At 46.5% G+C, this 16,883-nt stretch overlaps 1 protein-coding gene across 1 annotated transcript in view; it reads right to left on the reverse strand.

Moving 5' to 3' along the window:
* LOC122811112 overlaps nt 1-16,883 on the reverse strand; it is a 1,431,540-nt gene that overhangs the window by 142,172 nt on the left and 1,272,485 nt on the right. Inside the window, exon 10 of the mRNA XM_044082706.1 lies at nt 13,315-13,632. Within this exon, the coding sequence (XP_043938641.1) occupies nt 13,315-13,632 (318 nt within the window). The remainder of the gene's footprint in view (nt 1-13,314; nt 13,633-16,883) is intronic.

Genomic DNA, 16,883 nt, shown 5'->3' on the forward strand with positions numbered 1-16,883 from the left:
GTCCACGTGCCTTGGACGGTTCTGCCCATAGCATGCCCCCCCCACCCGAGGTGAGAAGCGTCCGTGGTCAACGTGGCTTGGGGTTGAGGCATCACAAAGGGTCTCCCTTCCCGCAGCTCCCGTGAGCGAAGCCACAAGAGGAGGGAGTCCCTGCAAACCTTGCTCAGGGGAATAGGAGTGTCTAGGGGGTGTAGCAATAGAGACCACTGGACTTGAAGGGTCCACTGAAGAATCCTCATTCGCAGACGTGCGTGCAGGGAAAGACTGATTGCTGCCGCCATAGAGCCCAGTGCTCTCAGGACTAATTCTGCCAATGGGGCTGGGGACTGAAGAAGTGCCATAACATGACGTGACAAACTGCTCAATCTGTCTGACGTTAAGAGGGCCTGAGAGAGGCGAGTATCTATTTTGGCCCCTATGAATTCCAGAACCTGTACAGGACGAAGGAAGGATTTCTGGAGGTTTATTGAAATGCCCAGATGCTGGGCAAGAGTGAGAGAATAGTGAGAGAATAGTCTCTGGCAGAACAAAGCTGATGCCTGTTGGAGGCGGTGAGGAGCCAGTCGTCCAGGTACGGAAAGACCTGAATGCCCTGGAGTCTCAGGTGGGCTGCAACAACTGCCATGACCTTGGTGAACACCCTGGGGGCTGAGGTGAGGCCGAATGGAAGAACCCTGAACTGATAATGACTGGCTCCCAGCCGAAAACGGAGAAACCTCCTGGATCGTCTGTCCATAAGAATATGGTAGTATGCATCCTGGAGGTCTATGGAGCACATCCAGTCGTTCTCCCGAAGAAGGGGGAGAATTGATTGCAGAGTGACCATCCGGAATTTTTCTTTGGGAATGAACAGGTTCAGGGAAGAAAGGTCTAGAATTGGTTTTAAGTCCCCCATCTTTTTTGGCACTAAAAAGAACCTGGAGTAATTGCCCAATCCGAACTGGTCTGGAAGGATGTGCTGGATGTCTCTTTTCTAGCAACTTCGAAACCTCCGAAGCTGCCGCCTCCCTTTGATTGGGTGGGACATCGGGGAGGCGCTTCGTAGGAGGGGGAAGACTTAGAAAGGGAATGGTGTAACCTCTGGATATGATTCGGAGCACCCACCGATCCGTCGTAATGAACTCCCAATTTTGGAGGTGCTCCGACAGATTACCCCCGACTGCCTCCAGAGAGGGACAGCCGGGTAAGCCCTCAGGGCTGTTGCACGGGTCTGTCCGAGAACGGTTCTCTAGACCCAAAATTACACGGCCCCCCCCTCTGCCTCTGGGCCAACGTCCACCTTGTCCTCCTCTGCCTCTGAAGGACGAGGGGTCCGAAGCTGGACGGGACTGCTGAGACTTCCGGAACCACATCTTCTTTTGTTCCCTCTGATTCCTAGAGAAGGATCGTTGGGGATTAGAGAAGCGGACTCAGACAGCAGACAGCGTCTTCCCGTCCTTTTTGCTTTGGACCAGCGTCTCGCGGACGGTCTTGCCAAAGAGCGAAGAGCCGTCAAAGGGTGCGTTTGCGAAGGACGCCTTGAAGGGTTCCGCAAAATCGCAAAGGCGGAGCCAGGCATGACGCCGCAAGGCGACCCCTGCTCCGCTAGCTCTAGCGGCTCCCTCCGTGGCATGGGAGAGTAGCCGCATAGAAGTGTTAGAAATAGATTTCAGAGTGGACATGCGAGTCGAGAAAGTCCTCTTATCCTCGGCCGTCATGGACTCCGGGGGAGCCTCAGCGTATTCCTTTATTAAGTCTCGCTGCGCCATGTAGTTCAGCGCCTTTATAGAGAAGGTGGCTGAAGCAAACATCTGCTTTCCAATGCGGTCCAGCATCCGAGATTCCTTATCCGGAGGATGGACCGAGGAACTCTCCTGTGCTAGTTCCTTCTTCGTGGCGGCCGCCACCAACATGGCATCCACTGGTGAACCCTTAGACCAAGCCTGCCTATCCGAGGGAGAGCGAAGAATTTTATCTGGCCTTCTTGGAATTGGCTCCACGGTGTCCGGTTCCTTCCACTCCCTGGTAGTAATTAGGTCTATCAGGGGGTCAGCCAGGGGGGACACCCAGCAGATTGACAGGCCTGCATCAAACACCTCCAGAAACACAGACTCGTCTGAGGAAGGTTTTTGGGCAGACCACCCTCCTCTAATTCGCAACATTTCCATGATGCCTCCAAAGGTGACATCCTCAGGGGGTAATCTTGGGGAACCTTCCCCTTCATCCAAATCTGTGTCTTCTGTGAGGGACTCAGGGGAGTCCAGGTGCCTCCTTTTGCACTTCCGTTTGCGAGGAATCTCCTCGGTGGGGCTATCCGAAGAGGGCTCGCTCACGGGGTCCTGTTCCTCTAAGGGAACTAACTGGAGTGTTTGTGCAGGCTGTCCCAATGGCAGGATGATGGAGGATAGACCCAAATGCGTCGGGGGGGGCGGGTGGATCCGACGCCCGGACTGGGGATCTGGAAGGTCTCGACAGAACTCTCTCCACTACCTCGAACGCTAAAGGCGAACCACTTTCCCCAGGCTCCGAAAGCAGCCCCCTCGGCTCCGAGGTAGGGATCGTCATCGGAGCCGAAGCGGTTGGACCCGAGAGGGAAGTGTGCTCCGACCTGAACGGAGCCGAAGACACACCTACCCCCCCACGGATCTGATGCTCGGCTCTCAGCCCCGAGAGCTAGGATCTGACAAGCTTGAGGGCAACGTCGGCGTCGAAGTAACCAGTGCTGTCGGCGCCGACAACTCCCCGGTTCCAAAATGGCTCGGATCCAACGACTCCGAGACCCCAAACCTGGTCAGAGAAGGAGCTATCGGGGTAAAGAAAGGGGCTGCTCTCCCTCCGGAGGGGGGGAGGCAGGAGCACCCCCATCTGCATTTGAGTCTGCAAAAATCGATGTATCATCCGATCCATGTCCGTGTTGGTCAGGCTCCTTGTCGATCTAGAAGAGGTCGTCGAGGCGGGCTGGGAGGGCCGCCTCGAAGACCTCGAGGGAGACTGGTACTCCTCCTCCGGCTCCGGCGAGAAACAAGGCAAACAGAGCCGAGAGGGAGAGGATCTGGAGGCCCTCATGGAGGGACTCGTAACTTTAGATGGCGGGGCCGAGGGATGAGTCTCAGCCCACCTCTTGTGACTCTTATGCTTCTCTTTATGCCTCTTCTCCTTATAGGAAGAAGAGACCCCCTGACCCTGAGAATCTGAGGGAGGTTGAGTCCCAGACAGGGTAGGGGGTTCCAAAGGCCCAGGGACCACAGTCGCGGCCTGTGCCTTATTGGGAGAGGAGGAAAAAGAATCCTGCGGTAATAATCCCGTCAGGATTAACTTGTTCCTCCTATCCCTGGTGGCCCGGGGGTTAAAAGCTGCATAAATTACCACAAGATTTTTAAACTAATAATACTACACGACGACTAGGGCGCTAATACACACACACACACACACACACACAAAACGAAAAGTATTCGACTCTAACTTTTTTACGTTTTTTTTTAAACCAGAAAGTTGTCACCCACGCCTAGGAGCTCTTCACTTGAAGCTTCTCTCAGCTGCGGCAAACGAGATCTAGGGAAAGGGAGTATGTAGCATGGGGATTATGGGTAAGGGGAGGAGCTAGGAGCTCACATCATTTAGCTAGTAAAGCTGCCAGCTCGGATCCGAGATCAGATCAGACACCCACAGGTTGCAGAACAAATGAAGTAACTACTTCAGATCATCCCTTATTTATTTACTTGACAGTTGTTGACCGAGATAGTCTGACTGGGCTAGTGGCATTTTTCAGCAGAGGCCCGGGGAGAAAAGCTCCACAGTACAATTAAGCAAAAATGTACAGAACTGAAGTAAAATCCAAAAATAATATAATAAAAATTACAGGATTAAAGTAAAGGACACAAAATATATACAATAGAGTAAATAAGCAGTGATTCATTTAAGTACAAGTAAAGAAAAATCAGCAAGAAATACATTTGGTCTATGGCAGTAACTGTTAAGTAGCAATAGTGTGTGACGGTATTAAATATAAGGCAGTTGCAGGTTACAGACAGGAATCATGTATGCAGAAGTTAGGAAGTGAAGGTGAGCGATTAGTAGTAAGTGACCGTCATTTCATACAGTATGTAAGGAGGTTCGTGTTGGAAAGATAAGGGGAGAGGGAGAGGAATAGGAAAGGAGAATAAGGGCAGACAGGAGATTAATGGGCGAGAGAGGGGAGGGTTCAAGTGGGATGATTGCAGAGACAAGATCAGGTGCTGTTTAGGTAATTTTTACGTTTCTTTTTGAATTCATGGGCATGGGATATGTTTCTGAGGGTCAGAGGAAATGGAGAATGGAATAAAAAGGATAATTTCAATGTTTTACCCTTAACAGAAGCTACAAGCAAATACACTATGGGATGCCATTTGGTACATCATTATTCAAAGTTTTCCTAATAACTTTAATTCAAGACTTCATTCTGTAATTTATATTAAACTGAAGAGTTACAGCTTTAGTATATATTGCAGTACTTCATAACTTAATTTTAGTAAGATGGTTTGAAAATACCTTATAAAAAGAAGTTATGTACTCACCATAATGTTCCATCTGAGTAGGTAAACTTCATTTGTCAGCAACCTGTGGGTATCGGATCCGAGCCGGCAGCTTCAAACAGCTAAGATCCGAGCTCCAAGCTCCTTCCCTTACCCATAATCCCCTGCCATCCCTCTCTGACCTCAGATCAAGTTTGCTATGGTAAAACAGCATATTACAACAAAAGATCACCTGCAACTCCTAACCTGGTGTTATCCGGAGAAAAGGACAAGGAATCCTTCTAGGACGCACTATAGGTTAGGGGGGATGGAGGGGGGGGTTGGTTGCTGACAAATGAAGTTTACCTACTCAGATGGAACGTTATGGTGAGTACATAACTTCTTTATCTGAAGTAGTTAACTTCATTTGTCCATCAACCTGTGGGACAGAGTCCTCAGCTACCCAAACTTGGGGGGTCCTCATGGAAGGATATTCCGGAGCACTGCAGAGCCAAAGGATGCTCTCCCTCTGGAAATTAGATCCAACTTGTAATGGTTAATGAAAGTGTGGGATGAAGCCCAAGTGGCTGCTGAACAAATGTCGTCCAGGGAGACTCTGGAGCAAAAGGCAACAGAAGTAGAAATCGATCGGGTAGAATGAGCATGGACTCTTTCAGGTTCAGGTCTACCAGAACTCTTGTATGCAAGGAGTATACACTGGGAAATCCATCTGGACAATGTAACTTTTGATACTGGTTTGCCCAAAGAGGGTTTTGCAAAGGATACAAAGAGTTGCTCAAATTGCCTATGCTCAGCGGTCCTGTGCAAGTAGAATCTCAATTGCCTATGTACGTCCAGAGAATGTAATTTGTATTCACCCTTGTTTTGATAATTTGGAAAGAAAACTGGCAAATTAATAGATTGAATAATATTGGGCTCAGAAGCAACTTTGGGTAGGAAGGAGGGATTGGTCCTGAGGGAAACTCTATCATTATGGAAGACCAAGTACGGTGGTTTGGCGCAAAGGGCTTGAAGCTCCGAAACCCTTCTGGCTTAAGTGATAGCAATGAGAAAAGCCGTCTTCCAAGATAAGTAATTCAGATCCACCGTGGCTGCGGGTTCAAATGGAGGGCCGGTCAAGGACTGGAAGACAAGAGTTAAATCCCATGGAGGGACTGCGTCTTTCACCGGAGGTCTTAAGAGGAAGGTGCCTTTTAAGAACGTCTTGCATAATTTGGAAGATGCTAAGGAACCGAGGTCACTTCCCACATGATAATGGGAAATTGCAGCTAACTGGACTTTGACCGTGGAAGAGCTAGCACCTTGGTCGAATAATTCTAACATCGCTGGTATGGGAGCTGTAAAGGGATCCAAATTTCTATGCTCCGCCCAGATAGTAAAGCGTTTCCATTTGCTGTTATAAACCTTTCTCGTAGAAGGTTTATAAGCGGTCACTAAAATAGCCTTAACAGGGGACGAGATACCGGGAGTCCTATTACTGGAACTGGATCAGCCAAGCAGTGAGCTTGAGGTTGTCCAGGTTCAGAGTTGGTAAACCCAATGGGTGAGAGATCAGATCCGGGGTGGGATCTAGAATCCATGGAGGATTCACTAGGTGAGACCATAGACATGGGAACCATGTTTGACGAGGCCCAAATGGGGCTATGAGGATTACTCTGCTCCCCAACCGACGGGCTTTCTGCAAGAATTTTAGCATTAGGGGAAGAAGGGGATAAGCATAAAGTAGACCGGATGGCCAAACATGCACCAGAGCGTCGCTGGGGGATTCCCCTGGTGGGGGAATTAGAGCAAAGTAGTCGCTGCACTTTGCGTTCGAAGGAGACGCGAAGAGATCACAGCAAGGTTGACCCCACTTGAGGAAGATTTGCTTCGCTATTCTGGGGTTCAGAGACCACTCGTACAGTGAGAGGATGGTTCGACTCAGCTTGTCTGCTAAAATGTTCGACCGACCCGGGATATGTGTCGCTATGAGAAAGCGGTTGGTGGAGATCGCCCATTCCCAAACTGTCATGGCCTCACAACAAAGTGGGTAGGATCTGGTTCCCCCCTGTTTGTTGATATACCAGACCACTGACATGTTGTCTGTCTGAATTGCAACCGTCCCTAAGGGAAGAAGGGCTTGGGAGTGCTTCCAACGCCAAAAGCACCGCTCTCATCTCTAGGACATTGATATGCAATAAGGTCTCTGAATGGGTCCACGTACCTTGGACGGTTCTGCCCATGCAGTGCCCCCCCACCCTAGGCGAGAAGCATCCGTGGTCACCGTGGTTAGAGGTGGGGACATAGAAAAGGGGCGCCCTATCTGGAGGTCCAGGGATTGGAGCCATCAGAGCAGGGAATTCCTGCAAGCCCTGCTGAGGGGGATAGGTGCACTCAGCGGGCGTAGCAAGATGGACCATTGAACCTGCAAGGTCTACTGTAGTACTCTCAGGTTCAAGCGTGCTAAAGGTAGCAGATTGATCGTGGCCGCCATGGAACCTAGAGCCCTCAGAACTAATTCTGCTGGAGGAGCTGGGGATTGTAAAAGGGCCAGTATGTGGAGCTTCAGGGTGCGAATCCGGTCCGGAGTTAAGAAGACTCTCAATAGGTTTGTGTCTAATCTGGCTCCTATGAAGTCTAAGATCTGGGCTGGATGAAGGGAAGATTTGTTGAGATTGATTGTGATTCCCAGCCGAGAGGCCAGGTGGAGGACGTAATCTCTGGCTGAACATATTAGATGCCTGTTGGGGGCGGTCAGGAGGCAGTCGTCCAGGTAGGGGAAGACCTGTATACCCTGGAGTCTCAAGTGGGCCGCTACTACTGACAACACTTTGGTGAACACCCTGGGGGCTGTGGTGAGACCAAAGGGGAGGGCCCTGAACTGGTAGTGAATGGCTCCTAGCCGGAAGCGGAGAAACATTCTGGAGCGTCTCTCCATCAATATGTGGTAGTACGCATCCTTAAGGTCTATCGAGCACATCCAGTCGTTCTCCTGCAAGAGGGGGAGAATGGATTGAATAGTGACCATCCGGAACTTTTCTTTGGCCACTGACATGTTTAGCAAGGACAGGTCGAGGATTGGCCTTAAGTCCCCCGTCTTTTTTGGCACCAGAAAGATCCTGGAGTAGAAGCCCGATCTGGACTGGTCTGGGGGGACGCGCTGGATCGCTCTTTTTTCTAGCAGCTGCTTTATTTCTGTGGCTGCTGCCTCTCTTTGATTGGGTGGGACATCGGGGAGGCTCCGGGGTCTGGGTGGGGGATTCAGAAAGGGGATTTTGTAACCTCTGGATATTATTTGAAGCACCCAGCGATCTGTTGTAATGGACTCCCAAACTGCCAGGTGCCTCGAGAAATGCCCCCCGACTGCCTCCAGAGTGGAACAGTCGGGTAACTTTTCAGGGCTGCTGAGCAGGCCGATCCGAAAAGGGTTTTCTCGACCCGAAATTCTTTGGTCCCCCTCTACCTCTGGGCCGGCGTCCACCTTGTCCTCCTCTGCCTCTGAAGGACGAGGGGTCCAGAGCGAAATGGGACTGTTGAGACTTCCGGAACCACATCTTCTTCTGTCCCCTTTGGTTCCTGGAGAAGGACCTCTGGGGAGCCGAGAAGCGGACTCCGATGGCAGACAACGTCTTCCCGTCTTTCTCGCTCTGGACCAGCGTGTCACGAACGGTCTTGCCAAAAAGCGAAGAACCATCAAAAGGTGCATTTGCGAAGGACGCCTTGAAGGGTTCCGGAAAGTCGCAGAGGCGGAGCCAAGCATGTCGTCTCAAAACAACGCCCGCTCCACTAGCTCTAGCGGCTCCTTCCGTGGCATAGGAGAGGAGCCGCATAGAAGTGTTCGAGATGGACTTGAGAGTGGCCATTCGAGCTAAGAACACCTTCTTATCCTCAGTTGACATGGACTCTGGGGGCGACCCAGCGTATTCCTTGATGAGATCCCGCTGGAGTCATATGACGTGTGCCATATAGTTCAGCGACCTCACTGCGAAGGTAGCTGAAGCGAACATCCGCTTCCCTAGGCGGTCCATTGTCCGAGACTCCTTGTCGGGAGGATGGACTGAGGAACTCTCCTGGGCTAGTTCCCTCTTGGTGGCAGCCGCCACCAACATGGCATCTACAGGAGCACCCTTGCTCCATACCGCCCTATCAGTAGGGGGACTAAGGATTTTATCTGGCCTCTTTGGAATGGGCTCAAGAGTGTCCGGTTCCTTCCATGCCCTGGTAGTAATGAGATCTACCAGGGGATCGGCGAGTGGGTACACCCAAGAGGTAGATGGGCCTGTGCCAAACGCCTCCAGGAACACAGACTCATCTGAGGAAGGCTTTTGGGCTGACCACCCCCCTCTAATTCGAAGCATTTCCATAATGTCTCCGAAGGAGACGTCCTCGGGGGGTGACCTTGGGGAACCTTCCCCTTCCTCTAAATCTGTGCCTTCTGTCAAAGACTCAGGTGAGTCCAAGTGCCTCCTCTTGCACTTACGTTTGTGAGGGACCTCCTCGGGGGGGCTGTCCGAAGAGGCCTCACATACCACATCTTGTTCCTCTAAGGGAACAACCTGGGACGTAGGCGCAGGCTGTCCCTGGGGCCGGGTGATGGAAGGTAGGCCCGTCTGAGAGGGAGTGCAGGGTTGATCCGTAGTCGGAGCCTGGGGCCTGGAATCCCTCGACAATACCCTCTCCACTACATCGAACACCGAGGGAAAACTGCTGTCTCTAGGATTCGAGAGCAGCCCCCTCGGATCCGATATGTGGATCGGGGCCGGCGCCGAAGCAATCGGATCCGAACAGCCAGTATGCTCCGACTGAGCCGGAGCCGAAGACACACTGACCCGTCCGGATCTAAAGCTCAGCTCTCGGCTCCGAGAGCTTGGATCCGAAAAGGGACCCGACAAACTCGAGGGCGCGGTCGGAGCCGAAGTACTTAGCACTATTGGCGCCGAACCTCCCCCGGCTCCTATGCAACCCGGATCCGAAGGCTCCGAACCCTGAAAGTGGGTCGGAGAAGGAGCAATCGGGGTTAAAAAGGGGGTCGAGCTCCCCCCCGGGGGGGGGAGGCATGAGCACTCCCATCTGCAGCTGGGCCTGGAAGAACCTACGCATCATCCGGTCCATATCTGCACTGGACAAGCTTCGGGTAGACCTAGAGGAGGCCACCGAGGCGGACCGGGAGTGCCTCCTCGATGACCTCAACGGCAACCGGGTCTCCTCCTCCGGCTCCAGGGAGAAGCGAGGTGAATGGAGCCGGGAAGGAGAAGACCCGGAAGCCCTGGGAGAAGCAGCTTGCTTAGCTGGGAGCTGAGGAGGAAGACTCGGCCCACCGCTTGTGGTGTCTTTCCTTCTTCTTCTCCAGCCCAGCATCCCTCTCCTCCTGGCCCAAGGTGGGAGGTTGAGTCCCGGCCAGTGGAGCAGGGGTGGAAGAGGGCACTGCCGCGGCCGGTACCACCAAGGGAGAGGAGGCCGAAGCCGAATCCGGGGGCAAAAGTCCCGCCAGAATCAGCTTCGATCTGCTGTCCTTTAGAGCCCTGGGGTTGAAGGCTGCACAAATAGTGCAGCCTGAGGAAAGGTGGTCAACCCCAAGGCAAATAACACACCGAGTGTGGCCATCCACCGGGGATAGCTTATGGCCACACTCGGTGCATTTAGAGAAAAAGGTTTTTGGGGCCTCAGACATAGTTAAACTAAGAAAAACAACACAAGGCCCAACACACACACCTTCACACACACAGGGAGGAATAAACTACACTAAAAATTAACCAGATAACAATATTAAAACTAAAGGGTTTTAAATACAAGGGCAACACACAAAACAACAAGCGATATTACACTTCAGAAAAATTAGAAAAGCAATATTTTTCTCACAGAACTACTAAAATCCATGTCTGGAACTCGTTCAAAGCTGTTGAGTCAACCGCGGCAAACGAGATCTGAGATGAGAGAGGGATGGCAGGGGATTATAGGTAAGGGGAGGAGCTTGGAGTTCGGGTCTTAGCTGTTTGAAGCTGCTGGCTCGGATCCGATATGGATCCGATACCCACAGGTTGATGGACAAATGAAGTTAACTACTTCAGATATGTAGTTTCTTAATAAAAAAGCTTTGCGCAATGTTTATTAAGAATCCACCCGTACAATTGTATTGAATCCTGACCTGACTTGAGAGGCTAGTTAATAAGAGGGTGCATCCATAAACTTTAATTGATGGGGCCCTTGTCCATGCGCTGTGGTATACCCATTAAACTTTATGGACAGGTTTCACCTTTTCAGTGATCTCACACAGGAATAAACAGCTTAAAAAGATGTTATTTTAAACATTGTTCCTTAAATCAGGCATGAATGAGAAAGAAATGCAGCACAGCACTGGCGGTATCACATGCTGCGGTATACAACATAAGTGCAAAACATTGGCTGTGCACTTAAGTAAAGTCTGCTGAGCTTTTTTTCTCTCACAGAAACAAATCAAACAGGCACCACAGTTTTTCTTCAGCAAAATCAATCACAATAAAGAAGTCAGAGACCCAACAGCTCTGTCATAATGTACCTGAACGTCATCAGCTATTGAAGTGCTCAACGTGCTCACACAGGTAGTATCACACACAAAGAAACATATCCAAAACAGCACCAGCAGATAGATAAACAGCAAGACACTGCAAAATGAGTTCTTCCTAAAAGGCAGAACTAGAACTTAGTTGGCCCTGCAACAAAATTTGGAAAAGACTAATCAGAAATATCCCAAGCTCTGCTCTGACCAACTCCTTAAGTTACATCCACCCTTTAAGATTTGCTTCATCCTCCAATTCATACCCTGATCCTCTTAATAAATTTCTTCCCGTACCATACAAGGCAACTAAACTGAGATTGAAACTCGTCTCTCTGTCTTGAAAGTGAGTTCTGATTACTAATAATCCTCTACCATGCTCTATTGCTCAAGTCCTATTAACATTATCCTCCTATACTATACTAAAATATCCACTTCTACGTAACTGTTTAAATACTTCTCAACTACACTCTTAATTCTATCTCTTGAACTCTTTACAAGCGTCTCTGTACTGAAATGTTAGAACACCAAACATCTTTACAACGTTTTCCCTTATACAGTATAAATCCATTTACTTCTGGTTTTAACCTCCATGTTGTTGGGGTAGGGTATACACGCAAGTACATTTTAGCAGTACTAGGACTGTACATTTACATGCTGATGTAAATACATTACTGTATGTACCTGTACTGTAATTATGTTTGTTTCTTCAGAGGAAATGTGACTTTTTTTTTTTAACTGTCTGAAATTCACTTGTTAATATAAATGTACCGTGATGGAACTTTCCTCCCCAGCATCTCCTGTAAAACGGCTCTGTCCATTTGGACACTCTCAGTCAACAAAGACAAATAAATAAATAAAAATAAAAAAATCTCCCCCAAAGGATGATAATGCTACATCAGGTGAGAAGGGGAAATGGGTCAGTTGAGGGCCAACAGGACTACATGACTGCAATAACAGATGGGACTTTCTTAGCATTGCTAGGGTATAGTCAGCATATACACACATACACATATATATATGTGTGTGTGTGTGTGTGTATATGTGTATATATACACACACACCCTATATATACAGCTATGTAATCATCTACGAACTGAAAAACAACTGAATCTATGGTATGGTAGGAGCCAACCAGAGCTGTACAGTTCAAAATATTCTGGTTTCAGTTTTATACCTGTGGCAAGCTGTACATGATATTATGTGCTGATATAATCAATGTTACACAGAACTCATACTTTAAAAAAAGCTAACTAGATTGTCAAAAAAATAAGTAAAGGAGAAATATATTTGCTCAATGTTACATTAGAGCATACTTCAGAAACACATTTTTCACATTAATTTATTTTAACGAAAGCTATCATGAAGGTTTTCCTGTTTTTAACAATTACTTCTTGTTAACATATCTAACAGATATGATGTACTATCAATGCATTTTACCAGCATCAGATGCTATACCACATCAATCGCGAGGAGTGCTTTCTGCATGTCGCACTTCCACATCTCACTAGTGGAGTGGCAGTGGCTCTTACCTCTACTACAGGTTCACTTGCCACTAATGTATATAAATCCCATGGCATCAACAGTGAGGACTGAGGTATACTAGTGCTTCTCTTCCACCCTTGGGCATAAACTTTAATGCAAAACCAAATTTACAGAACTACTAAACATATAAGCCAGAAAATAATTACATTTTAATAAATCAACTTGCCAACTTGCAATGGAAGCAAAACTTTCTAAAAATACTACCTGTTTTTAGAAGATCTTGATAAAAATAGATGATTTTCAATTTAGTAAGAACTAAATACTTGATGGGATTCAATATCCAAACATAAAAAGGTTGTAACTATTACTGAAGCCAAATGACAAGCCAGTGCTTTCATTCATAGATTCCTCTCACACAATCTTCATTGCCACAGGGTAACAAAAGAGGGGTTGTAATAAATGTCATCAAGTTGCTATGTGCACATGCAACCAAAGTAAGGGCCTTCTGTCCCAAGGATTAAAAAGCATTCACAATAGACAGCTATACACACATATAATCAGTCCACTCATAGCTTAGACCAAAGTCTAGAAAATGTACAGATACAGGAAAAATACAAACTCATCTACACTTTTAACTTGCTATGAGAAGGATGCCAGAAGAAAAATTGTTAGCTTTTTAAAATGATATTCCCATTCCTCTCTAGATGTAAAGATTCAGTCTGCATGAGCAGTTTGGAGTGGGGTAAACCATATTTGCTTCAAGCATTAACACATTTACTTTTGTACATGCAGTGCAATTTGCAGACTCCATACAAAGCAATTACTCACCTTTAAGTTTTAGATAGCAGCCCTTTTCTTTAATTTCCTCTGTTGTTAAATGATGGACTTCACATCTAATGAAGACATTTTGATCATGTTTCTCTGGAGAAAAGGTAAACTCTGATTCCGTAAAATACAAGCCATTGTCTGCAATCCTTGGAGAGTTGGTTTTAATATATGAGGCTGAAATAATGTCTGACCCTTTGAACCACCTTACAGTGATATCTTTCGGTGCAAAACTTGTTATATCAAGTTTTAGATGAACTGGAGCACCAGCTTCAGGATAAGATGGTGTGACGTTAATGTCAGACAAAACAGGTTGTGAACCTACAGAAAACATTAAAATGCAGTTATGTCATGAGAATGACTCACCAAAATGACTATGACTACTGTAAATCAGTTGGAAAGCTGCCAGGTCAAGATACATCAGCTGACATCTTTCTAGGACTAACAATCTTGGCCATAAACCACATAGCAAAATCATACATCAGTCCCCACGTAAATAAACAGTATAGCTTCAAAAGAACTTATGAGTAACAGCAAACAGTTCAGAAATTTCTCATAACAGGTTTAAACCAACATAAATATCCTTAGCCACAGACATTACTCTAGGGTGAAGCTTTCATCAGCACTTCCAGGAAAAATTACTAAAGGCACCACTATGTGATGTTTCAAGTCAGGTAAAACAATTCTATACTTCTCATCTTACCCGGGTTGATGAACAAAACTTTATGAAAGCAATGGCCTCAGAAGCAAAAACAGATGCTGTGCCCTACACCTCTCAAACAGATCCAGTTTGGTGGTGATGGTCATGGCAGGGGGTTAACAAAAGAGAGGGAAAAACAGATCATACAAGGACAAAGGAACAGGGACGTCAGAGCAGGAGGTGGTAAGGGCAGCATGACATACTATAACAGACTCTCTTAAGGGATTCTCTCAAAATCTCTTGCCACAGTACGCTGCTGTGCAATTTTTCTGTTTGTCAAATATGCTATGACAGAATAATTCCTTAGCAGTTGTCAGAGATAACATAGAAAAGATGGAGGTAGGTGAGACACTTTTGCTCATCAAGCCAAATAAAGGCTCAAAACTTTGAATTCTACAGGAAAGCAGCAGCAAAGAAGCTCAGTTCCTTGAGTGTAAAGCTAAACTTTCTCTGCCTTATAAGGTAGTCATGTTTGAGCAACACTTGGGCTCATTTAATTAGAGCCACTCAATACTTGGCAAGCACACCATCAGACATGCACTGCTTTGGTCAAAAAATCAGCCTGAAAACATCTCTGATAAGTACTCACTGCATTTGTTTTACCAGCAGTATAAACTTGATAGACATGCACTTATATTTACTTACCTTTTGTGACCTATAGCAAGGAATGTGCTGGTTTTAAACTCTAGTGTCAGTAGAGAAACAATCATTTCTGAGCCTGTGACTGCTAAAAGAACCTGAGAATCTGCTGCTCTGTTATTGGCCAGTTGGACGTTTGATTTTTTATTTTTTTTTAATTTCTCTACCTGCATAAGTTAGTCATGTTTATGTGGTACTTGACTCATTTTCTCATACCTACTCAACGCTTGGTGACCATGCCACTGGATATACACTGATTTGGTCAAACTATTAGTCTGAAACATTCATGGTAACTACTTATTGCATTTCCTTTGCATTTATTCAGCATTAACTTAATTACACTTTTTTATTTTATTTTTTTGTGATCTGTGCAAGAGAAAACTTTGGTTTTAAATTCTAGCAGAACACAGGGGAAAGGAGTCATTTCTAGGCTTGTGACTGTTAAGATAACCTGTGATTGCGGTTTTCTGTTGTTGGCTAGTGAACTGTTTGAATTCTGTCTGTGTTACGTTAGTCACGTTTAAGCGACAATGCTCATTGTACAATGTGCACTGTACAAACACAGGGAGCCCAAACCTTTAACTTTCCCTACAGAACTTTCTTCATAAATTCCTAGTGTTCAAAATAGCCCAAAGAAACTGTTTCATTGTTTACTGATAACCACCTCATACTTAAACTGGCACAATGTGAAAAAGATGCAATTACACAATGCTATTGGAGGCAGTGCTCTCACATATAGACACTAGAAACAGCAAACAGGTTGTCAGAAATACAAAACACTGCACTATACATTTTCACATACACCAGACTAAACACACAGACCTATACATGTTGAGGTTTTAAAAGTAACATACCTAAGTCACAAAGGCCTCTTAAATGTAACCTAAAAAAACAAACACCCTCACCAACCTCACAGTAACTCACTTCAGGCAGCATCTATAACTCACAGTGTCTTAATTCAAAAGCCCACAAGACACACTTCCACACAATCTAACATCCTAGTCATACATGACTCCATAATGAGACACACTGATGCACCGCTCATCTGGATGAGCAAGACAAGGGTCACAGTCAGTTGCATATTAGGGGCCACAACTTACCACATCACACATGCACTCACGTCCTTGCATCACAAGTACACATATGATACAGTCTTAATACACGTGGAAGTACATGGCCTAAGACATACCTTCCTGAACTATATGAAGGGGAAACATGATGGAGCTCTCAGAATGTGTCCAAGGCATGTATAAACCTAGCCTTGAGCATTTTACCTTCACCAAGAATACCACAATACAAATAAAAGATTACTGACATCTATAATTGGCTTAGATTCTGGTGTCATTCAAAGGGGGTCCAACACATATCAGTCTGGAAGGAGAAGGTACAGAATCCTAACTACCTGCCTGGGATGGCTTGCACCAATACTACCAATGCTTCTAATAGTGACAAAAACCTTACCCAACCTCTATAATGCCTTTTTAAGCAATGTTAGTTTTTTAAATCTCCCAACATAACAATACAGAATGTGGCTAGCATAAAGGTATTTCTGCTCACTGCTAGGAGCCTCGGACTACCAAGATGGCTGCACATTGGCTAACAGCTCATTTCTACCGCTCCCAGTGTGAAAACAGAAACTCAGCAGAGACGGCCAGTAGACTTGTGTTTATGGGAAAATGTCAGTAACTGGCTAGATGCCAGGAATAAAGAAATACAGAAGACCTGGAGAAAATCAGCTATAAAAAAGTGAGGAAGAAACACTGACTGGGGAAAGTTCTGCAGCTGTTCAGCAAAAATCAATGCAACCTTCAGACATGACTTCTAATAACCTACAGGAGGATATAAGACAACTGCATACAGACCTGGTTAAAATAAAACACTGATGGAGTATATCAACAAACACAAACAACAAAAAATTGGAAAAATGGAAGAAGCATTAAACAGATATTCAGATATGATAAGGCTGCAAAAATCAGAGGTCAAAATGAAGAAAAGGCTGGCTGGAAATAAGACTGTTCAGGAAGAGAGGTTTCAAAAAATAATAGAATTAGAGGACAGAGCACGCAGTGAAAACGTGGGATTTTCAGCTGCACAGTCAGGTGATATTGCTGACGAAAGCGCTCAAATGGTTTGGATACTAGTTTGGCGTGGACTGTTTCTTGACTGGTTCTACTATTACCTTGTATCGTTTGGTACCGTGTGTGGTTCTTGGTCTTGGTTGTTTGTGGAACCA

Source organism: Protopterus annectens, chromosome 9.part0, assembly GCF_019279795.1.
Source record: "Protopterus annectens isolate FY-2018-M chromosome 9.part0, PAN1.0, whole genome shotgun sequence".
Classification (NCBI taxonomy): Eukaryota; Metazoa; Chordata; order Ceratodontiformes; family Protopteridae; genus Protopterus; species Protopterus annectens.